At 32.5% G+C, this 25735-nt stretch overlaps 2 protein-coding genes across 2 annotated transcripts in view; one reads left to right on the top strand and one right to left on the bottom strand.

Moving 5' to 3' along the window:
- The window catches only part of LOC133175943 (inactive phospholipase C-like protein 2), a 43829-nt gene extending 32396 nt beyond the window's left edge, over positions 1-11433 (bottom strand). The window contains exons 1-2 of the mRNA XM_061311099.1: positions 11146-11433; positions 3727-3876 (exon numbers count right to left, since the gene is read on the bottom strand). Of these exons, the coding sequence (XP_061167083.1) occupies positions 3727-3876; positions 11146-11413 (418 nt within the window). The 5' untranslated portion in view covers positions 11414-11433. The remainder of the gene's footprint in view (positions 1-3726; positions 3877-11145) is intronic.
- A 3143-nt stretch (positions 11434-14576) lies between these two features.
- LOC133175990 (ubiquitin carboxyl-terminal hydrolase 44-like) lies at positions 14577-24842 on the top strand. The gene is made up of 17 exons (XM_061311168.1): positions 14577-14623; positions 15505-15622; positions 17148-17225; positions 17384-17424; positions 17646-17804; positions 18740-18790; positions 19420-19483; positions 19754-19899; positions 20061-20265; positions 20586-20725; positions 21052-21201; positions 21595-21685; positions 21806-21938; positions 22265-22333; positions 23369-23474; positions 23876-24075; positions 24366-24842. Exons 2-17 carry the CDS (start codon positions 15518-15520, stop codon positions 24698-24700), a joined length of 2073 nt encoding a protein of 690 aa, XP_061167152.1. The 5' UTR covers positions 14577-14623; positions 15505-15517; the 3' UTR covers positions 24701-24842.
- The last annotated feature ends 893 nt before the right edge of the window (positions 24843-25735 follow it).

Here is a 25735-nt window from a genome sequence, read left to right as displayed (position 1 = left end):
GCCCTACCTCCAAAGCATTAAACTTATAGCACAAGGTTAAAGTTTTTCAAAAGTAGGTCAAACTCCAAGGTCAAGTTATTAGTAACCAAAACAAGAGGCCCATGGGCCTTGAATCGCTCTTCTGATAAACTGTACAACCTATCACTTCTATTTGAAGCTTCGAAGTATCCTGTATATTTACATAAACCCTTGAAATTCCAATTCACACTCTGAGAACCCAAGATGATTCTATGCCAATTAGTACCTGAGAGTTGGTCATGGTGACCTACTTATCACTTGTCATTCTCTGAGGACCCATCAACTAAGTTTGATGATTCTAAGCCAATTAATACCTATAATGTTTTTTAAAATTATAATCATAAAATTTTATAAGTAGCTCAAAGTGACCTACTTTTCAATTGTTTTACTCCAAGGACCCAAGATGCATCAACTGACAAAGTTTGATGATTCTAAGCCAATTAGTACCTGTAATATTTAATTAAAGCCATAAATTTTCAAAAATAGGTCACCGTGACCTACTTTTCAGTCAACCTACTCCGAGGACAAAAGGTGCTTCAACTGACAAATTTTGACGATTCTAAGCCAAATAATTCCTGAAAATATTAAATACAGCCATAAAATTTCAAAAGTAGGTCACCGTGACCTTCTTTTCAGTTGTTGTACTCCGAAGACCCAAGACGCATCAACTGACAAAGTTTAATGATTCTAAGCCAATTAGTACCTGAAATATTTGATTAAAGCCATAAATTTTCAAAAGTAGGTCACCGTGACCTACTTTTCAGTTGTTGTACTCCGAGGACCCATGACGCATAAACTGACAAAGTTTTATGATTCTAAGCCAATTAGTACCTGAAATATTTGATTAAAGCCATAAATTTTCCGAAAGTAGGTCACGGTGACCTACTTTTTAGTCGACCTACTCCGAAGACCCATGACGCATCAACTGACAAAGTTTGATGATTCTAAGCCAATTAGTACCTGAAATATTTAATTAAAGCCATAAATTTTCAAAAGTAGGTCACGGTGACCTACTTTTTAGTCGACCTACTCCGAAGACCCAAGATGCATCAACTGACAAAGTTTGATGATTCTAAGCCAATTAGTGCCTGAAATATTTAATTATAGTCATATAAATTGAAAAGTAGGTCACGGTGACCTACTTTTCAGTTGACCTTTTTTGAGGACCCAAGATGCATCAACTTACAAAGTTTTATGATCATAGGACTTAAAATGTCCAAATTATGCCTCTAAAACACTTTGAAATCGAATGCCTGCAAAGTTCAAAAAGTAGGTCACTGTGACCTACTTTTTAATAAATATGTTTTATGGCCCCAAGATGCATCATCTTACAAGATTTAATGATTCTAAGCCTCCCCGTATTCGAATTAATGACCTTAATTGTTTTAAAAAAGATTAGCCATAAAATTCAAAAAGTAGGTCAAGGTGACCTACTTTTTAGTTGACATACTTTGAGGACCCAAGATGCATCAACTGACAAAGTTTGATGATCATAGGCCTTAAATTGTTCAAAATATGCCTCTAAATCATTTTGAAAAAGAATGGCCGCAAAATTTAAAAAGTAGGTCACCGTGACCTACTTTTGAGTCAACATGATATGAGGTCCTTAGATGCACCAACTGACAAGATTTGATGATCCTAGTCCTTATAGTAAGCCAAATATCAACATTTTAATAAAATGTAATTTTTGGTCAACTTTGAAGTGACCTTGAGACCACGCCCTTTGCCCCAGGGTAAATCCCTGTGCAAATTTTAATCTACAACATATCCTCATCCTTTTGTGTAAGTTTGGTGATAATCTGCCCAGTGGTTCTTGAGAAGAAGATTTTTAGCAACCAGTACTTTTTTTTCTATTTTCCTAATTATCTCCCCTTGTTAAAGGGTCACAATCCCAGTTTTAGTATAAAAGGGAGCCCTTGGGCCAAGGATACCCTGTGACAAATTTGACAATAATTGGCCAAGGGGTTCTTGAGTTATGGCCCATATTCTAAAAAGTTTACGCACACCGCACAAATGGCCATAGCATTAGCTCTTTGAGCCTTTTGCTCAGAAGAGTTAAAAAAGGTATTGTCAAAAGGAATACACATGTCTTGCAAACAAATTATGATTCATAGTCAATATGAATGAAAATCTGACATTATCAAATTTAAAAAACGAGATAGCTTATCAAGTCTTAATCAAAATTATCTGCTATATTAGGAATCAAAGAATCATCTAAAGTGAAAGCTTTTAAGTCAGACTGTGATAACACATGTAACATGTGTAATGTGTAAATTGTTACTGAATATAGTTTTTCAGATGCTGAAGTGTACATGCAATCATTAATCTTAAGCTAATGAATGGGATTCAAAGTAAAAATTCTTCAATATTATCAGTACGTAATTCACAAATTTTAGCAAATATTTACAAGAAATGAGAGCTAATGTTGGTTGAAGAGCCTTTGTTTAAGTTTCTTTATACATTAAGACACACTTATAATATGAAGTGTCATGGACAAATAAATTTGTTAAAAATGAACTTCATTAAATCATGCATATACAACTAGTGCATATGTCTTAAATCTACAGGGAATGAAAATCCATTCACTATATGCATAAATTCATTATCAGCAGGTTCCCTTTAATCATGTTCTACTATACAACATTTAAAATTTCTCACTAACTGTATAAACAGGTATTTTTTTTTCTTTAATGAACATCTTTAACACTCATCAACTCTGACTTTAATATAAAAGTTCCATACATAGAGCCTCTACCTTGAACTCTTAGGAGCTTTGTGCTAGGAAATACCGTTTAAGCTGTATGTTTCATTGTGTGTGCATATACGGCTCTAACCAATAAGTGGCCGTGGTAATGAGAAAGTTCTGTCATCCTCAATAATGTTAAACATGCTAACTGTCCGATGGAAGTATTAAGTCCCAATTGTTTAATCAATATCGGATACAGCTTTGCCTTTCTTCTGGACAGTCACTTGACCAATAGGCTCATATGCTTATATGTGTAGTGATGAGAAATGAAATGTGTTCCGCTGATTAATAAATGAATTTAATTAAAGGAGAACAGTATCTTTAGGGTATATTTCTGAAAACTGTATAATATAATCAAAATGAAGATGTGTATGCATGAGCAGACTATTCAAAGAGACTCTGCCAGATGATCAAATAGGGAGAGGTTTAATTGTTAAGAATTATACATATGGATTTTGCTTGTAATTTTGAATGTTCAGATTTTTTTTTCTGTGGTTCTGTAATTTCTACAGGATTTTGCAATAAAATAGAATCACACAATATTTATACCCCTCTACCTTCATTGTAACCTGTTGATTGGAAATGCAAAAATTGAAAGCATAAAAACTAAGAGTTAACTTCTGAGGGTCAACATTTAAAATTTTTCAAGTTAAGAAAAATGCTTGATTGGACAGCTGCATTGTAAGTAGAACTTCCCACATACATGTATTATAAGCAGACAAAAATCCTGATCCAGAAATTTAACCAAGTTTACAAAAAAAGCATGAATAAAGCACTACAAAACCTGTATACTCTCTGAAATTACTTCAGATTTTGAAGTTTTTTGGGGGACCTCTTTAAATTATTTTTGGGGTGTGTGTGATGTGTGTTTTGGGTGGGGGTTTGGGGCTTTGCAGAGATTTTTTTTTTTAAAAACTTACTTAGAGCCCTCCTATTACATTTTATGTAATCTGTTTACTTACTTCGGGCTTTGTGGGGTTTTTTGGATGTCGGCTGCCAACGGATTTCTGTCATGTCTGGGTTGAGTGTAAATATACGATGGTATTGACGACTGTTGGACCGGACTTTTATTAATTCGCTGCCGCTCTGCATACATTGAAGACAGTCTTGAGCTACAAAAACACAAAGAGGTTGGTTCACTTATGACACCAAAAATCACCTTCAATCATCATCAATTACTCAGAGTCAGCATCAGCTACAAAAATAAATAACAATGTGTCTGCAGTTTTAACACCATTTCTTGTATAAATATCTTCGTCTGAGAATTCAGGGGTTAAACTTTTAGTGCAAAGACAGTAAACTTGATTTTTACAAAAAAAATATGATCATTTCTTTAATTTTACAACTGCTTCTGAACCAAAACACAGCAGGAAGCAAATTACCTCCCCCATGAGTATGTTACTGGGCTAGGTTATTGGATACTTAAAAGGTAGAAACAAATTTTAACTACAAGGAAATGATGACAAATACATATACAAACTCAATACTGGGTTAATTAGTTGTACCATTTATTCAAGTAAAACTTGCTAAAATCAAAAATAGGTTTTTATTACATAATGTAAGTGGGTGTTATTTTAGATGGAGGAAATCCGGAAATAAAACTAATATTCATCAATACTTTAGCTTGGTTCCTATAATTCTGTCAATGACTGATGATATATAATATGAATAAATAAAAGTGAATGCTGACATTAAAAATTTAATCCCATACTATATAATATACTAGCATACTTTTATATACACATTGTACAGTTGAACTTCGGTTTCTCAAACACGGATATCTCAAATACCATGGATATGTCGAAGTGATTTTGAAATCCCAACTGCTTATTCCTTAAGTATTTTACCCTGGATATCTCGAATCTTCGGTTATCTCAAAGTATTTTCTCGGTCCCTTCATGTTTGAGACAACAAGCTTTGACTGTACCTACTATATTCCTTGAGTCTGACTTCCTTATTTCAACAATGACCAATCATTCAGTACTAGATGACAACCTTAAATAACGGATTTCCATCTGCGTAAGCATTTTTTTCTGAGAGATTTGATATAGAATTCTCATACATACTAAACACGGATATCATTCATGTAATAACCAGTCTCAATTCTTCTGCATTTACATATGTATTATACACGAAACGCAATGACTTGATAGAAACCTAAAATCAATGTGGTAATTATCTTGTTTCCCAATAACCCCTGAAAGTAAAGTATTTCCTCCCATTGCTCAACCTTCAGATCTACATATATAGATCAAATGTCGAGAGATGTTTCCAAGAATAAACCCTGGTCTGCTTCAATGGCTCCTCCAGAGTATAATGTTTATTTTTTTCCTACATATTATGCTGAGTCTAGTCAGACACATTACTTTCTTGCCCAGTATATGTATAGTACAGGCTGCTCTGAAATGCTAATAATGGGCTCTAATGATTACATCCAACTTTGAATGTCTGGGTACAACAGAAAGGAACTGCTATCATGTTTTGATGGAACAAATCATATATCTTTGAAGATGAGAAATACAAAGTTTAAAATATTTCTTTGCCCCACCATGAATATGACAGAGTTAAATAGTGTTTTGTCATGTCTGTCTGCCATCTTTTCATGTTTCCACACTTCTGTCCTTCAGTCTTTGTGTCACACTTTGCACTTACCTCAGTTTGAAAGAAACTATTCAAGACATTTTAACCAAAATTCAAATACCAATACATGTACATATTTATGAGTGCTATTCAACTGTGGGATAATTTTGTGACCTTGACTTCTGTATTCCTTATTTTGTGTTTCACTCAGTTTCAAAGATGCTACCAGGCATTTTATTTAAGATAATTTTATCAAAACTCATATGATGATACATATTGGTGGGATGTATTCAACTGTGTCATAATTTTCTGATAATGACCTTCTCTATGACCTTGACCTCACTATTATTTATTTGTCATTCAACACTTAATTTAGAAGAAACTGTTCATAATCTTGTTAATATTTTCATCAAAACTTCATATACTGATAAATATATTGGTGGGGACTATTCAAACAACCGTCTTAATTTTCTGACCTTGACCTTCCATAGGACATTTGTCCCACTATTTGTCATTTTGCATTTATCTTAGTTTCAAAGAAATTGTTCTTGATATTTTTATGAATCATCTTTCAAATATACAATTACAAATTTAAATGGGCTATTCGACTGTGTCAGAACTTTATGCCCTTGATCTTCCTTTTGACCTTGTCCCACTATTCCTCATTATCTAATTCTCTCAGTTTCAAAGAAACTGTTCAACATATTTTCATCTAACTTCATAAGAAATAAATTGATTAGAGCTATTTGATTGTGTCAAAAAAATTTACTATGACTTCCATGACCTTGAACCTCACAATTAATTGTTCTGCATTTAGCACAATTCAAAAAAAAAAAAAACTGTTCATAATACTTTCATCAAACTTCATACACTAATTCAAATTGATGAGAGTTATTCAACTGTGTCATAATTTTCCAACCTTGACATTTCTCATGACTTTAACTTTTCCCTGACCTTCAACACCACCTTTCAAGATATTTTAATCAAACTTCACATACTAAGATGCATACTGGTGAGAGCAATTCATCTGTGATATTATTTTCTTTTCCTGACATTTCTAATGACAAGTTGACCTCACTATTACTTCATTTTTTGCAGTTACCTATGTTTCAAAAAAAGGGCTAAAGATGTTTTTGTTAAACTTTATATAAGTACTAAATACAACTTCAATTAAATTGTATCATAATTTTTTTAGAAGGAAGGTACATTTCTTTTCATGTTGCAACGGGAATACAAATGCATCTTGGCTAAGCATTCATGTCCTATGAACATATTTCTAGTTTTTTATGCTTTCTTTGTAGCATTCAGAGTGATGTTGATAATTCATCACGTTAAAATTTACACAGATCTATGTAAAATTCACAGGCCTTATGCTCTCAAAGCACAAAGAGGACTATACGTAAGTAAGTAATGTAAAATTCAATCAAGGTACACTGTTCCATATTTTTGAGTCCTTAGGTCAGATGGAAATCATGGAATGGAATATTTAGAAGGAAAAAATAGCGTCAACTGTTTGCCGTTCTACTGAACTAGAAATTGGGCTTGCCTTCATGAACTGAACAGAGTGTTTTCAGAGAACATGTAGGTACTTCAAAAACTAGGGAGGAAATATTTTGCATTTATTACTGCCTGGTTCAGATCTACTATGCATTTTCAAAGAAAGTCAGGGCTCAAATATCATGACCTTCTGCTCTTAAGACATTTATTCCAAGACAATGTCATGATGACAAGCTAAATTTTAAGCAAGATGTTTAAAAAGATGAGTACGTATGATATAATTTAAAGTTGACCTGCCTGACCCCCCCCCCACCCTATCCCCCCTCCCCTTCGTTTCCCCCTACCCCCAAAATAAATTCAAATTATAAAATAACAAAACTGGCAGCATTTACATAAAATCTACTCAACACAGATTAGACACAAGAGGAAACAGGAAATTTACTAACAATTAGCCTTTCTTTTTTTCTGTATGTCAAAATATGGATTTATGTACATGATGTCAATGAAGAAACAGGAAGATATTGAAGCTAACATCATGCAGAATAAATACTTAAACACTGTACCCAGAATATTGGGGGGGGGGGGGGGGTCCATAGTCCATACGCCCCACAAGCACCATGATACCAGGGCTTTCAAAAAGATTAGAAACAGGTGGTACTTTTACAAAAATAGGAGGTACCTTGTGGACATGATTTTAATTAAATATATTATCAAATTTTTCTCCAATGGATACACTGGACAGTACAATCACGATTTCAGATGGGTAAAAGTACCGGGTACTGGTAGATTTTGAATGGGCTGTGATACATGAAGGCAAAAAAACAAAAGATCGATTCATTTGAACAAGTGTCTTTTTTAGATAAGATATGAGTAAATCGATCTCATAAAAATAAACAGTAACATATTGCACAAGCATTTACATAACAAAATGCAACAGTTTTAAAGGGGACATTAGGTACAAACTTCATGATAATTACCGTTAGTTTTATAGTATGAATAACAGCTGCAATCGAACTCTAAGGTTTAAGGTGCTAGATATATAAACTATCTCAGTGTCAACACAAGGTCTAGAATAGTTAGACCTTCATGTGTGATTTCCAATATCATTATACTTAAATTAATAATGCATGTACATACACCAAACAAACCACTGATATGTCTAAGTATATATGCCATTGTTGATTTTCGCCCGCCGGGAATCATCTATGTGTTAAATGTGAAACTCCAAGGGTCACATTTGATAATTATAATGTATCTGAGACTAACAATCCTTTGTTCATGAATGAAATATCTACAACATTCAATTTGAATGAATAGAAAACAAGTTTTAGATCCTAGCTACAACCATTTTAAAGGATTCAAATATTTTGATGGCAATGATAATAATGAAAAGCTTTTAAAATGAGCAAAAATTTCACAAATGTCATGAACTGAAGAATGTACGTGTTCTCTTGAAATGAAATTTATCTTATTTTCTGACACTTAATTAACAACCTCACTAAAATACCATTTCAATCTTTATTTTTTTAAGAACACTACTATCATATGTATTACATCAGTGAGTATGAAGATATATTTATAGCATCTGCAAAGCATGGAAATACACTGTTACAATACATCAAATTACAGAACCTGTCTGCATTATTATGTAATGTACATGTATTAATTACATAATTACTTCATAATGCTGATTTTTAAATAGAAGCAGTGAATCAAATTTAAACACTGCATGGAATTTAAGTCCTACATGTAAATACTGCATTTATAAATATATAAGCTATCACAGTTATACTTCAAGAATACAAAATTGTAGTAAAGGTGAAGTTTTCACCTTGTAAATTAGGTGTCAAACACAGGAAAGTGATAGCTCAGCATAAGTGACATCTTCTGGTATATATATCATCAACTCTGAACTTGTAAAGTACTACAGATTTACCACAAAAGGGGGACTAAATACCAGAAAGATTTCATTGTGGTTTCTCTAGCAGCAAGGCAAAGTTAACCACAACTTAGTACCATGGTGGACTCGATTACCCTGACACTTACTAATCGCCATCATAAGACCAACTGTGCACTGAAGTAATATGAAAATGACTAGCTTTGACAGCAATTAAGTGAATTTACATAAAGTGGGGGTGGGGGCAACTTTTATTCTGATTTAAGAACTAACTAATCAATTTAAATGTATGCATAATATATAAGTTTGCTGCAGATATTTAATGTCATATCTGTAATGAAACAACCCAATTAAAACATTCAATTATTGTAATATTCAAATATTTTTTTGTTTCCCAAAATAAATTAAAAGTCAAAGCAAACATGTAAATGTGACTGACATATCAGACACATACAACTGAAAGTTGTAATTTATTTAAATAATTTGATATATATATGTTGTCAACTATATTTGTGTCATTTGAAAGATAGTATCATGACAATGGCCAAAAATAATATAAAATTATATGTACACGTAGTACTGCTCTGAAAATGCATTGATTACTTTAGGAAACTATAAGTGCCTTTTTAGCCATATTGTTGACTCATTCTGATGCCCCAGCCATTAGTAAAGCAAACATTTCAATTCAGCAAAAGCCTAAATAAAAATTCTCTATATCGTATTGTCTTCACTAGAAAAAAAAATCTATATGTAATTGTTTCAATAGCCTTAGTTATGAATGTGTGTTTATGAAAACATTTAAAACTGTGTGGAATATATAATGTATGCAATTCAAGATGTGAACAACCAACAAAAATGTGGATTAACTCTTCTTTTTTTAAGTTTTAAATCAAAGCTTTTTTCAGAAATTAAATAATTCTATCTAAGCACCAACATGTGAACTGCATATATATACTCAATCCAATAAATGAAATACCTTCAGGTAGCTGTCAAACAGTATAAATATGATATAATAGATAGTATAACAAGTTATCATATTTTCCTTCATTTCCTGGTTTTACTTTGAAGAAATATTTGTTTCCAATAAATTTTACCTCCATATTTAATTACAATAAGCCATGTAAAAAGACATTTAAAATATTTTTTAACACCATAGTTGTCATTATCATAGAAGTTCTTGTCTAAACTATGACTTTGAATGACAAATGATGTACAAATAAAAATTTACATAGCTTGCTCATTTTTTTTTCACTGTGTTCATGTGCAACTGTATACACACCGTCTTAAGTGTGCTGAGAAATCAGAATTATCTATACAGTCATGTTAAACTTTAGTCAGAAAGGATGGCTTTTATTGTGATTTCAAGCATATTCTTCAGGATGCAGATTTTATTCCCTTACTGTGTGTTTTTAGGAAATAATTCCTTTAGACATTCCAAAAAATGATCCTTGTAATCTTATTAATGTGCCATTACTTGAACAATTCACCAATGATTTGTTTGTTTTTTGGGGTGGGGGTGGGATGGGAGGTTGGGGGTAAATGTTGAATCAGATCTTTATAACACATCCCAACTGCATACAAGTGATCAAATAGTTATAATCATGAAACAGCAAATATATACCACTAGAACCATCTTTAAAGTGCAAAGCAAAAATTATGAAGTAAAAATGAAAGTCTCTAATTAGTATACGTTTTCTTTCCTACATCAATTTTAAGAAGAATTAAGTCTCCCTCTAAAGTTCATATGTGAGTCTTATTATGTCATAAAATACATTAGGGATGTGAGTATTTTTTTTCAATGACCACTCAATAAGTAGTGGAACAATGTGGAATATATGTGAATTTGCTAAAACTGAATGCTCTTGTTAATGAGTCGATCTTAATCTTACACTAAGCAAATTTTTAACAAAAATTACATGAAGCTTGGCATATCACCTTTAGCCACAAATTATGAAAATCAAATGCAGTCTTTGAAGACTTTGTTTGATTAAGATGTGCATACGTTACTTTTCTTTTCTTTTTTTTTTCTGCATACAATAAACTAAATGCTGCATTTATTTGACTGCAATTTAATTACACAAAGTTAGATCTCAAGGGTTAGGTACTGTCATGTGTAATGATGTATTAAAACAGCATGCAGCTCAATATAGATAATTCCAATTGTTCTATACTTAGTATAATGACATAGCCTTAGGAACTATGTATAATATAAAGATTACTACTTAAACAGATGATAATATACCGACAATGACGCGAGATGATAGCATTAACTTTGGCGTGGCTGCATAGTAACTTCATGAAGTTTTCGGGTTTTTAATGTATGATTACATTTAATGCTTTGAGATAAAATGATTAAAGAACATGTACAGTGATGTTAATTTTTTCAACTCCCTGATAAAATATCTACCTGTTGCAATTTTCCGCTCTGTAGGCATGCTGCTGAATGATACGGTCTTTTTTCGAGGTGGTTTTCTGCTCCCATCTTTGCACATGAAGCTACTTTTTCGTGGCATGATGGGTTCATTTGAATGGTTTTCCTCGGTTGGCGTCTGAACATCATCCGATTCTTTAACACTATCGTCCATGATATCCGTACACCCATTGACAAACACATCTTCAAATATTTTCCCACTTGTTTCTGAACTAACGGCGGATGTCATATTTTCCTCCGCCATGTTGACATCTCAGCGACTTGGAATCGTCCTTTTTAGGGGTGTTCACCTTACAGATAGGTCGATAAAAGTTTTCCCTATTAATCGCTATCGGCAGTTTATTTTTGACTTGATTTATATAATTCATATAGTTAATTAGTTTTATTCCAATTGTTTCATTAGCATGTAATTGACATCTGGATGATTCCATTCATTTTTGTAGGGAGACCATTTTTATAGCAGACTAAATCACGAAAAAGGCAGTTTATTTCATTGTCTCTTGATGGAAATCGTTTAACTGAGATTTAGTGAAAAATTATCTATATTGCATTTTTAAAAATCTCGTATACTGGGGAGAGAGAGAGAGAGAGAGAGAGAGAGAGATCTGTGTTCTCACTTTAAGTTATTGCAAAATACGTTATGTTCTCTGCCATTCAGTACGTACGTTTAAACATTCCATAAGATTATCCCCAGTTTATAAAACCAGAGACATCTCTGATTAATGTTGTGATTTTAGTGATAGTTGATTAATTGATTGGTTGAAGTAACGGGGATTTTGTGAAATGGCTAAATATATTCTGGACAGTCATCTGGTAAACAATATGAAACAAACATGGTTAATGAAATAATCATAATACAATATATACTACTTTTTAAAAAAAAAAACTACACTGCTCAAGGTCATCCTTGCATCATCATCGATGAGCTTGAAAAACCTTCAAAAGCAATTTAAAAAGCTAATCAGAAAGTCGTTTTGAACATATTCTATTGAGTACATCAAAAGGATTAGAAACAAGTACTTATACTTAGTTCTTCCTCTCCTTATATACAATACAATATTTATGGCGCAAACACATTTACAATAATTGGCAAAAGGCACAACATAAAATACATTTAAACAATATTCTAATGTGAAGCTATGCATAATTAAATCACTGATACAATCATTTGTACAATAATTATGTAATACAATCATTTCTAGATATATGACATTTTTTTAAATAAATGAGTGTGTTATTTTCAGTAATTCAGAGCATTGGCTATTAAAGCAGAGCTCAACTTTTTTAGTATAAGACATATTTGATATTTTCCCTTGAAAAAATTCAACAAATTCCTTTCAAAGGTAAACCTATGATTATATATTACAATATGTCATGCAAATTAAAAAAGAAAACTAATACAATTGATACAAGTGAAATTTATGCAAAACGCAAAATTTTTAATCGGAGAAGGGGGGGGGGGGGGTTCGGGCTTTCTGGTAATTTTTAGGTAATGTTAGAGGGCTCGATCGTACTAGAGAAAAAAAAGTGTGAGCGGACTTTGAATGAAAATCTCCGCACAAAATTAACAGAGAAAATCTCAGTCGTCTTTGAAAAAAAAAGGTGGAGATCGACCAGGTCGACCAAACCTGCCCCTCCTCCCCGTAATATAGAACTGAGACCTGTTAACGTTTTACAAAATATTTTAAACATGCATAATAACTACAATGTCGAAAAACTTTGCATGTACATTTTTAAAACCAGGCCACCTTAATTATTTTATGAAATTACAAATATTTACATATACATAACTAATTCTTCAGTTAAGAAAAAAGAATGAAATAAATTGTCCAAACACATACAAAAAATGGCATTGTCGATAGTTCTTTTGCACAACGCAGTTACAAGAACTTGTTTCTGTAACAATAATGAAATTACAAATATTTACATATACATAACTGAATTCTTCAGTCAAGAAAAAAAGAATGAAATAATTAAATCCCCCCCCCCCTCAAAAAAAACAACAACAAGAAAAAACAAAAACAAACAAACAAACAGATTTTGGCTTAGTCGATTAATTATACTGGGTTAAAAAAAATTATTACAGAAACAAACTTTTGCCTGTGAACGCAGTTCTGAATTTATATCAATTATTGAACAGTTTTAAAAAGGGGGAAAGATACATACATGCAGTGAACATTTTCTCCATATCTTCCAAAACTGTACTCAGTGGGCCTATGTTTTGCCAATTATGATGAAATAGTGTTGAAAATATGTTCAAACAGCATAAATAAATTAACGCGTTTATTGCATATTTGAATGTTGAAATAAAACTAGTTTCAATATTGTCTTCAAAGACGTAAGAAAAATGGATTCATTTTGTGCGTTCGCACAATTTCTTTTAGTAAATCTCAAAAATATTGTTTTGAACATATTTTATTGACAAGCAAAAAGATAAGAAACAAGTTCTAACAACTTACGAGTTCTTCTCCTTAATAAAACACATAATAATTGTCATGCAAAATAATAATAAAAACATATACAAATAAATGCAAATATAGTATATCTAGCTAAACCTACAAGATTCATTTATGAATCTGTGAACAGCGGCAAAAATGCCAATGTTTAACTCTAATGAAAGGTTTTCGTTGCCCCAGAGTCAGGTGTACATCTATGATATCTAAATCAAGTCGAAAAAGAAGGTCAAAAAGATTATTTCGAGCATTAAGATATTTTTTACAAACAAAGAAAAAATGATAGGCATCTTCTTGTTTACCACAAGAACAATAAGGATTGTCAATAATATTACGTTTGTATAAATCTTGGTTCAATACACAGTTGTGCCTTAATTTAGTATGGATTATGTTTGTAGTGCATTTACCAAATAAAAAATAGGAAGGTGCTTTTGGAGCATTGTCACTTATAATCTTACGAAAAGAATTAAAAATATTAATTGTTTTCAAAACAAAATAAATTCATTATTCATCTGTTCAATTTTTTTTTTTTTTTTTTTTTTTTTTTTTTTTTTTTTTTTTTTTTTGCTTATTTTGGGGGGATAAAACGACTTCCAAATTGCACAAAACTCATCGAATGAAACCCCTTTATAAGAATGATCGGGCTTAGGAGAGGGAGCCTTGAGTATAATATATTTTAATCCCACCCAAAAACTACTCTGCATCCTTCTTTCCAAAAACCTGATGACGGCCCTGAACTTTCTATTCCGTTCTGCTTATAGCTTTTAGGATTACATTGAAAAAAAAAATCTATAAAACCGGAAGAATTTTTCTTATACGTTCATGATAACATTATTATCGTTTAATTCTTTTTCGTTAAACTTATAATCCAATAATATCCGGTTGCATTTTTTTCTTTTTATTACATATTCTTTCGACTTCCGGTTTCAATAATATTAATTTGATCACCGAATGGATCTGCTGGTCTGCAGTAGAGTTCACCCTCAGATAATGCATAAATGGTAGATTTTGCATGCATCTAATGTTAAAATGCGTACAAAAATATATTGATGACTTAATATTAACAGCAGGGTATAATGTATATCTATTTCTATCGTAAAAGAGCAACCAGCGCTGCCATTGCCAACAAAATTTTTAATAGAAAGAACATTGGGGTTGGAACTTTATAAGAATTGTCATATGTGTTATAATAAATAATTGCTTAGTGAAATGACGGAAAGCGGCTACTGAAATATAGATAGTTAAGTCTGAGAAGAAAATTTTAATCAATATAACTTAAAACTGTTATAAAAACATCAGATCAGAGACATAAATCACAGGTTACTTGGGTCTTGGTCTATAAATATGTACCACATACTGGTACATGTACATATACCTAAAGAGTACTCTTTTTACATATCAATAGGTATACATATTTATAAACCAAGACTCAAGTACCTGTGACATAGCCAGCACGTCATTACGCTTTTCACACTAAAGCACTGAGTACTTAATAACATTATGATTTTTGAATTAATTTTCATGTAATTTCATTAGAAGAATTAAATTACATGCTGTTATAATGTTAAAAGAGACTTTTGAGTCTTTATGTTCAAATTTTCCAGCCAGTGTTTCACTTTTGCTCCATGCAATTTGAAACTTTAAACTGATTCCAGAATGTAATATGGTAAAATTATATTAAGTTTAATTATTTTTATTTTCTGGGAGTTCAATGTTCTCCATTTAACTCAAGAAATTACACTTTGAAGAATTTAGATTTATAAACTATATTTTTCATAAAAGGATATTAGCCCACAAAATCTCTTTCCAACAAACCTGTAATTTTTAAGCTATCCTTGGGCCGATATGATATTTATTGGTAATTATTAGAATTTCTTTCTAGCTTTCAGTTATAAATGGACAATTGTAAGCATCTATCAGCCATTAAGAAATGGAGCCATTCAATACTAAATCCCCAAAAGTGGATGTGTTATGCCTGTGGAACTACAGAGAGTGTCTGGGTATGTGTACAGCTGAATGAACGACACCTCGGCCCAACGACACCTCGGCCCATTGACATTTCGGCCCAATGACATCTCGGCTCAGACGGGTCGGCCCAAGATTTAAGACAGGTCGGCCCATACACAAGACACCTCGGCCCAAGCAAAATTTTACTATGAAATATATATATTTCCAATTTTGGGACTTAAATTAAAATATTGATTGAAAAAAGTACATGAATAAACTATCAAGATTTTTTTAAAAAGGTCTTCCACGAGCACATGGACGATATTAATTTAAGGAATGAGAAGACAGTGCTATTAATTAGAGTGCTAATTGATAAACAAACAAAATACCGCGGCGCATCCTTTGGAGGGTCAAGTGCGATTACGAGCAGTCTTAATTGGGAGACATTAATTAAACTAAATTTGGATCCATGGAATATTTTCTCGTTTATTTCTTAAGAAAAACATTTTCCTTCGTAAATTTATTATTGTCGCTTATAACTAGTTTGAGTCCAATTTTTTCCCCAGGCTACTGATAATATCAATTCAAGCGCTGGGTTAATCTGTTAATTTTTTCCATCGTAAAATTTTGTTTGGGCCGAGGTGTCTTTTATATGGGCCGACGTGTCAACAATCTTGGGCCGACCTGTCAGGGCCGAGATGTCAAGCGTGACGGGCCGAGGTGTCATTGGGCCGAGATGTCTGTCTACCGTACAGCTCATACACTGTCATTTCTGTATGGCAATCTGACAGGCAGGTTAACAATTCCATGACCCAGATGGCTAAGTTTTTAAAGAACTTAAACCTAGATGTGCTAATTTGAATTTTTGCCTAGTCTGCTACAACTGAGATATTTGTTAGCAGTCTTAGCACATATTAGTGCTACATTTGCAGAACTTACGGTGTATTGATACTACAGCTCAATAATTTATTTCCACGTAAATTTCATATTACATGTAAATATATATCTTCTTGATGTTAGTAGGTGTATATATTGATTGAATATAACTGTAAAAATGTCTTCAATACATATTTTTAAGATTTTCTTATGTTTATGTGAAATACTGCAATATTACATATCATATTTGAAATTTTCTGCTAATTCAATAACACCGTATTTTTTTATGTAAAAAGAATAAAAGTATTTTTGGTTTGCAGTTTCTATAATTTTAATATAGACTGTAATTTTTTGTAGTATGAGAGATATGAAAAAAAATTAAACTTTATATTTGATCAAAGTTTTATGTTATGTCAAGGATGAGTATAAAGTTCAATTACTGGTAATTGTAAACTATATTAAGTTCTCTTTCCTAGGAATTTTGAGTTTCACTAATATATTACGTTTTTGTTTATAAATTATGTTCTTCGATCCATTCAATCAACTTGCCAAAGAGAGGTAATCAGAGTATTTTGCAGTTTTATTTTGTGGAAATATAGCCATTCAGTATTCCATAATTTTGTGATAACTGCAAAAGTAATCAATATTATTTTGTGTTAAAATCATATTTTTCAATTTATTTGAATTTTGAAAACATTGTAGGCATGCCTTAGTTGTCCTAGTGTAGCATGTGGAAGATTCAATGAGGAACATGCTCTTAAACACTTTAAAGAAACTCAGGTAATGAAAGATTTGAACAGCAGCATATTATCTGTGAATATAAAATTCAGCGATTTCTTTTGTTTTGCACAAGTTTTTATGAAGCTTGATAAAAGCATCACATGTCTTGTTAATTGTTTGTAGAGCATTTATTTTGTGCATCTTTTTTTCTATGCAAGCATCCACTATGTCTGGAGGTCAATGAGAAATATGTATATTGGTAAGTATAATTAAAAGATTTTTGTGAAGAAATAAACATAGAATAAAATTTAAAATAAAGTGATTTGTTTTAGTGAAAGACATACATATTTTGGCTTAATGAAAATTGCTAATTATTATACCATTTGGAAAATCACCTGTTAATTTTACCTAAATGCATGTTTTAAAAAATGTATGAGACCTTTAGTAAGACACAATTATTTTTTGTAACCATGGTAACAGCTACCAATGTGATGACTATGTCCTGAATGATAATGTGTCGGGGGATCTGAAGATTCTGAGGAATGCCCTAAGTGCTATAGCCACCCAGACCTTTACAGATGTGGAGTCGCGGGGGAGGAGGTTACTCAGATCTTACTCCCACACTGCTGTCGTCTCACCGTGAGTTTTTTTAAATCCTCCTGAATGTTAATGATGTGTTAGATTATACTATGATGTATGTTTAATTGTATGATTAAATTAGGCACAGCTTCTGTGAATGTTGGGAACATTTCATTTTTGGGTGTTCTTGCAAATTATAATGCTTACTTAAAACGTTGTAGTAGTTGTTCCATATGATATTTAAACAGACTATAGCAATGTTCTGTTTACTGCCAAATTTCTCTGATGAAACTGATTCTAACCTACAACCTATGAATGGGTCAAGAGAGACCATGTGTATTAAATTTAAATTACAGTAACAATTGTGCAAGTATTAGGGCTACTATTTGCACATACTTTAATATCTTTAGGACTTTTCTCTTTTTATGCCCCTGGATCGAAAGATCCCTGGGGTATATTGTTTTTGTCCTGTCTGTCTGATTGTCTGTCTGTTGTAAACTTTAACCTAGCCCATAACTACTGTGCTGTCAAGGGTAAGGCTTTAATATTTGACATGAGTGTTCATTATGACAAGACCTTTCCTTTGGTACAGAAATTTTTGATAATGTGACCTCAAGTGTGACCTTTGACCTACATTTGAAAAACTTTAACATTATGGCCATAAGTATTGCACTGTAGTCTACGTCCCACTTTAGAATTGTGTTACCATCGGGGGCATAGTATTTCATAAACACATCTTGTTGTGTATTTTTTTTTATTTTGAAGAATGGTATTGTATTGTATGGGCAATATATAATCAGATACTAGTGTAGATATTTCATGCATATTGTGCTGACAATTTTTTTTTTACCAATTATTGTACTTATCAGGGATTCTAATACTATTTTGTAAAAGGATTACAAGTATTTTTATTTACATTATTATCTGCAAGTATTTTTTTAATGAATGTTGGCATTAATGTTGGGTTGACGTAAACATTTATTTTTCTTTTGCAGCTCCAGAACAGATGAAGATGACAAGATAGTTACAGCAGATTTTCATAGAAAGTGAGAATAGTCTTAATGATTGACCATGTTGACATATAGCCAAGATGTTCAGAATTAGTTTCGAGTTAGTTTAATTTTTAATGTGATGATATAAAGAAAGGAACATTTCCGAATTTTTATGTTTCCAAAGGAATAATATGTACATGTATATCATACAGTCAGACCTTTCTGTCTTGAACTCAGTGGGACTGAGAAAAATAAATTGAAAAATGGTTTGGAAATTCAACTCACTCTGACATATGGTACTGCATACAAGGAAATATTGCCTCTGTTTTATTCTCTCCTCTTTTGCCCTCATCACATGTGGGGGATTTTAGACTGCAGGGGCAAATTCAAGAATACAGCATTAACCCTTTTATAAAACTCTTTCAGGGCAAATTTAAAATGGGGCAAAATAGTTTGCAAGTCTGAAAGGGTGAAAATAATACGGGTTGAAAATAACCCTGTATACAGCATTCAAATTTAAATTTTCCAGATACTGATGTTCAGCCGTGTATATTTAAGATGTCATAAACTCACACTGAGCATTTAACTTTTATACGATGAAATTTTTTATCTGAGACACAGTTTATTTGAAAGTTTAATCTTTCAGTAACCCACAGAAGTCTGATTTATATTTTTTTTCACAGACAGGTGTTACTGAGGAAGACATTTATAGCATGGAAATTGTACACACAAGGGAAATACATTGAGGTAAAACCCATGGTTTAGAACCTTGTAAATATTTGACAGGCATTAGTTTTCTCAATAAAGTCAAAAAATTGTTATTTATGAATAGAGATTTCATAGATAGCAAAATAATTGAGCAATTTTGAAAAGGTATATGTGAAAGTAATGTGTATCATTTCTGAACCTCAAAGAAAATACAAAAAATATTTTATCATGCTGCTATGTTAGATTCCAAATTTTGCAAAACATTTTCAAGTATTCTTATTTTTAATGATGAAATATGATCTATATCAGATACAGCGAACACCAGAAAAGAGGAAAATAAAGTCGTCCGTGGAATGGAGCCCCGTTATTAAAAGGAGAACCATAATTCCAGGAATGACTGGTTTACGTAATCTTGGCAACACCTGTTACATGAACTCTGTACTTCAGGTGTTAAGGTAAGCCTGTACTTACATTGTATGTGAGTGAAAATCCTTGTTTATGTTTTATGAAGACTTTATAATGCTTTTTGTAAAGCTTTGTAAATTACTTGCCTACTTAAAATAGTATATTAGTATATGTCTTTGATTGACAATGAATTGAGTTTGTCTCTTCTCAGCCACTTAGAGGAATTTCGAGACTTTTTCCGACATCAGATCCAGCCTAGTCCCAGTAGAGTTACCTCCCCTGAGAGCAGTCCCCACTCTTTAGTTGGGAGGAAGTCTTTAACTCCGGTGACCCTATCTCCAAGAGCCCCAAAGAATTTCTATTCCAAGCCAGCAAAGAGACTGTTTAGTCGACAAACCACTATAGAATGCTTTGAGGTAATGCATGTACATGTAAACCTAAGTGGATATGCATGTATCATTTTGTATTTTTATTTGAATTCAAAATATGTGTTTATGGATAATGAATTGTTTCATACATTAAAGTTAGATCTGAAAATTGATTTTTTTTTGGGGGGGGGGGGTGGTGGCATTATGAAATCCATCATTTTCTGTAGAATATCCTTTGACATCAAGCTGAAATACATCTTCAACCATCAAAGGCTGAGACAAGTTCAATACATCAAAGTCATTTGATAGTTTGTCATACAAAACAGGTTTTATTATTTATATGCATTTTATTTTATTTCTTTTTTTAGCATTTGATGACACCAGAAAGAAATCCAGGGACCCCTACCAAAGAGAGACCAGGAGGTTTAAATGGAGGGTCACAACTGACCACGCCTATTAAGGGGAAACTATTGTTATCTGTAGAGAAAAAAGTGCCATCCAGTAACATGTAATCTTATGATTTTGTTAGTATATTAATGATAATAAAGTGTGGTTTAATTTCTCTATAAGATGGTAACCGATACATTTTTTGTATAACCTTATAGTGCTGTAATTTATGAATAAATTTAAACTACACTTGTATCTCATAGAGCTACATGTACATTCATGGGAGAATTTTCCACACTTTTTAAAAGCCCATGATTTTAAGTTCCAAAATATCAAGGTTGTATCATCGTAAGCCACTGCTCTTTGTGTCTGTTCTATTTCCACAAATAGACACAAAAACTAGTGGCAAGGTTGAAGTCATTTTCGTATAAATTTATTTTTATACAGATCACTTTGTCAAGAGCTGAATGGTCTTTTCCGAGTGTTATGGTCTGGGAATTGGGCACAGGTCAGTCCCCATGGCTTCCTCCAGGCCGTGTGGAAAAGGATCCCCATGTTTAAAGGCCATGCCCAGCATGATGCTCAAGAATTCCTCTGGTACAGAAAGTTTCTATTTATTTTTGTCAATTGCAAGTTTAGCAACATAAAGTGGCTTGATATCTCACACATTATGCATGTTCTATACTGCAAATGCAGGAAAGCTTTTGTCTATGCTGAACTCTTTATGATTTCTATGAATTTCTATCTCTTTAATTGTGGACACCACTCAGAGAGTGGCTTCAGCCAATGTTTATAGGTCATTATTTCAGCGGTGTCTTACTACTGCAATGATGCTTGAATGCCTAACATATTCAGTGCGAAAACCTAATTTCATAATGCTAAAGTCAGTATACATGTTTACAGACAACAACAAAAAATTATGTCATGTTCCCTTTTATTCTTTGGAAGCATTTTTACTGCACATATTCAATTTTATCATTCATGTTTCAGTGAATTGTTGGATAAAGCTCAGAATGAGCTGTGTGACCTTGACCTGTTTGACATTATATCAGATATTTTTCAAGGTGAACTGGTCAGCCAGGTATGTACTTTTAATGAATTTATATATATTTAAATGCAGTTTGTTAAACATTATGGTCCAGATTTGGTTGAATGAGCATTGAATTCTACTAATGTCAAAGTGTTGAAATATATGTAACAGGTGAAGTGCCTTGTTTGTGGAAATATTTCGGAAACAAAGGAGCCATTTATGGATCTCTCTTTGGAATTCCCAGAAAGATACCAGTTTACATCTCTCAATGCAAGCATAGCTCAGGACATCTGTCACATTACAGGTATATGTATACACATATTAAAAGTACCAATAAAATGATTTCATAACATTCCAGGAGACAAATAAAATCAAATTTAATACTATTACTTGAAACTAAAGTAAATTGTTCATCATATTGTAAAAAGCTTCTTACCCCCCTTTCAGTAAAAACAACTAGCGAAAACAGAATTCACAATGTCTTGCCATTTGTCAATCTGTGACAGAAATTGATAGTATAAAAACCTTCAAAGTTACATGTACATGTAGTTGGGTTTTGAAAAGTTCTTTTGATGTGCCCATTGGTGGATATGTATAAGTCACTAAAGGGCAAGAACCTTTATTTTCTAGAAATGTTATACAAATTTACTGAAGAAGAAACTTTAGAGGGGAGGATTTACCAGTGTGAAAATTGTAACAGTAAGTGTAATTCTTGTAAATGTAGTTTCCCATATTAAAGCAAAAAATAAAACTTGGGCTTTTAGAAGTCTACAGAATTTTTATCAAAAATTATAAAAAAAACAAGATGTGTTTGTGAAAGACTGATGCCCCTGTATGGCAACTTATAACAAAGGTTAAACTTTCTCAAATGCAAATCAAATATGTTGGTACCCAAAGTAAGGTCTTGTTTCGAGGAATATAACTGTGAAATAAGAAAACCCTAGCAGCAACCATTAAATAGATATGGAAAAGGTTAAAGTTTTTCAAAACTGAGTCAAACATCAAGGTCAAGTTCAAATGGTCAAAATTAATGGTGCCCAAGGAAAGGCCTTCTCACAAGAAATACACGTGAAATATGAAAGCCCTAGCATCAACTGTTCAAAAGTAATGGCCAAGGTTAAAGTCTTTCAAAAGTAGGTCAAATTCCAAGGTCAAAGGGTCAAAGTTGTTGGTATCCAAAGTAAGGTCTTGTCACAAGGGTTACATATATTTGAAGTATGAAAGCCCTAGCACTTACCGTTCAGAAGTTATGGCCATGGTTAAAGTTTTGCAAAAGTAGGTCAAAAGTCAAGGTCAAAGGGTCAAAGTTGTTGGTATCGAAAGGAAGGTCTTGTCACAAGGTACACACATGTGAAGTTTGAAAGCCCTAGCACAAACTATTCAAAAGTTATGGCCAAGGTTAAAGTCAGAAAAAATTTAGCAAAAGTGGGTCAAACTCCAAGGTCAAGGTCAAATGGTCAAATTTTATGGTACCCAAAGAAAGGTCTTGTCACAAGGAATACACATGTGAAATATGAAAGTCATAGCTCCAACCAATCAAAAGTTATGGGCAAGGTTAAAGTTTTTGTGGACAAACAGACAGACAGACAGACAGACGGACGGACAGGGCAAAAACTATATGCCCCTGAATCTTCGAATATGGGGGCATAAAAAAGGGATTGTAAAGATGGAGAAAATTCAGTGGCCATTGCCACCATAAGTATTTTTCATGTACCATGTATTGAATATTTTAAGCTCGAAGGAAAAAGAGGACTTCAAAATCTATCTACACTGAGGCACAGAAAAGACTGCTGCTGAAAAAACTCCCAAATGTGCTAAGACTGCACCTCAAAAGATTCAGGTTAGTAGATAGTGTATCTTAAAAAGGTTGGAGTGATAGATATTGAAAAGAAAAAAGGTCTGTAAACACTGCACAGAAACAGGTTAGTTTGTAGAAATTACATAGGGTTGGTTTTTAAATTAATTATTTACAGAAGTGAAGCATAATTTATTAAGCTTCCCCAGTGCAAGTTTCAACTTTATTTTAAGACAAATACTATGGAATCATTTTAATTTGTAGGGTCAATGTTCATGGGCAACCCAAATTTGACTGTTTCATGTAGATATAAATTTGTGCTGAAATAATATGTGCAGAAGATTCATTGAAGTGATATTTTTTTTCTTTGCGATGTAAATTTTTGGGTAAGGTTGAAAATCAGTCAAAGACTTGGCACTACTTTCACTTATCTGTTTTATTTACAGGTGGTCAGGCAGGAACCACAGGGAGAAAATCTCCACTCAGGTAGCTTTTGATGATGTCCTAGATGTTGAACCTTTCTGTGATAAGTCAGATATGGAGAAGGGGCAGAGCTATACATATAATCTGTTGGGGGTCATCATTCACCATGGCAGAGGCTTTGGGAGTGGTCACTACACGGCCTGCTGCTGGAATGCAGAAGCTAGTAAGTTTTCAGGAATTCAGGTTTATGCTCTGAAAAATATTTCCTAAAACTGGTTCATGAAGCTAGTAAATTTTAGGAATTCGGGTAAATATTTTTGAAAAAAAAAAAAATTGTCTTTTGACACACTTTTATGCCGTTATATTTATTTTCAGTCACTGATGTTATATCTTTGATAGGTTTTGTTCATGTAGTACATATACTCGGCAAAGCATTTTCAGGATCGGACAACATTTATTTGAAAACATCTTTAATCTCTGTAAACATAAAAATGTATTGTATTTCTCTTACAGATTCATGGATCAATTGCAATGATTCAAGAGTAAAAATATGTTCCAAAGAGGAAGTATTATTGAGCCAGGGGTACATTCTTGTTTACACCAAAAATGTTCTTGAAGATTTATCTCCTTTGGAAAACTCAAACTCAAGTGTTGAATCCAAGTGCTCCACAGGCAGAAGTCCTTTACAAAAAAACTTATCCAAGAAAGTGGATGCAGATATAACATTTAATTTTAAAACTTCCTCAGCTGATGAAATGACATTGAAATCAAGAAAAAGAAGTCCGGACTCACATATCCTCCAACCAGAACAAAGGATCATCAAAAGACGTAGATCTACTTTGTGGTAGCAATAACAAAGATAGGAGATCCTCTAATTAATCGTTATAAGTTTACAGTTTTTTATGTCAGGCAGCAGAACATGACTTGTATTTGTTTTATGTATTTTGTTTTAAATAGGAATAATTAAACTGCGTTTAAGTTTAAATTGTTCGGAAAGAAACCCAAAGAATAATTGTAGTATTAAATAGGTTTAATTAAGGTAATACACTGTATATTAACATTAATAGTATAATAATTTTTACAACCTATGAAAAAAGTTTTGGAGGGGTTACTGTATACAGGGAAATTTTTGCCCCCTTTTTATTTTCGACTCTTTCGCCCTACTCACAGGTGGGCGAATTGAAAATGGGGCAAATTCGAAGAACACAGTAAAATTTCTTATACAGAACTGTGACTGGACGAATTTAAAATTGGGCAAAATTGTGAAAGTGTAAAGTGTAGAAGGGCGAAAATAATACGGGGCGAAAATAATCCTGTATAAGGTATATAGGTTACATTATCAATTTTATTCAGTGCCGTATACTTTGATTGATGTTGAGGTTATCAAACATTGAATTTTCATGAAGAAAGATTAAATTTTAATTTTTAATTTTGGGGGAGGGGAGGAGGTGAAGAATGGAAACTAAAAATGGCTTAAATTTTGATGTACCAGTAGTCCACATTGATTACTGGAACTCCCTCATAAAATTGATATTCTGTGGCAATTCTGACATTTTCTTCAGGTATAAACATTACTGGGGTTAAAACCTCTCGTAATAACAAATTCATCCTCATTTAAGTGCTTTTGTAGGAGACAATTTGATGGCATTAAAACAATCAGAAGTCTCAGGGATTTTATGATGATCTTTTCTCTATGACTATACAATTTTTTATATTCTTTCATAGAAATAAATTAAAAGTTTGGAAACTGTTTACTTGTCATTGATTTGTGTGAAGTCACAGTTGCCCAGTTTTCATAGTTGCCCTATTACTATTAGAATGATAAGGTGGAGAGTAATTTAAGGAGAATGGGATTTATTGCAGAATTGAATAGCAATATATAA

Source organism: Saccostrea echinata, unplaced genomic scaffold, assembly GCF_033153115.1.
Source record: "Saccostrea echinata isolate AGI-Se365-2 ecotype Australia unplaced genomic scaffold, CSIRO_AGI_Sech_v1 ptg000064l, whole genome shotgun sequence".
NCBI lineage: Eukaryota > Metazoa > Mollusca > Bivalvia > Ostreida > Ostreidae > Saccostrea > Saccostrea echinata.
This window is presented reverse-complemented; position numbering and strand designations above follow the sequence as displayed.

What these genes read in the sequence shown, in the direction of transcription:
- LOC133175990 (XM_061311168.1), top strand. Translation starts at nt 15,518, where the DNA reads ATGGACAATTGTAAGCATCTATCAGCCATTAAGAAATGGAGCCATTCA. An exon ending in AACACTTTAAAGAAACTCAG is followed by an intron (nt 17,226 to 17,383) that starts GTAATGAAAGAT and finishes TTTCTATGCAAG; the next exon opens with CATCCACTATGTCTGGAGGT. An exon ending in AATGAGAAATATGTATATTG is followed by an intron (nt 17,425 to 17,645) that starts GTAAGTATAATT and finishes CCATGGTAACAG; the next exon opens with CTACCAATGTGATGACTATG.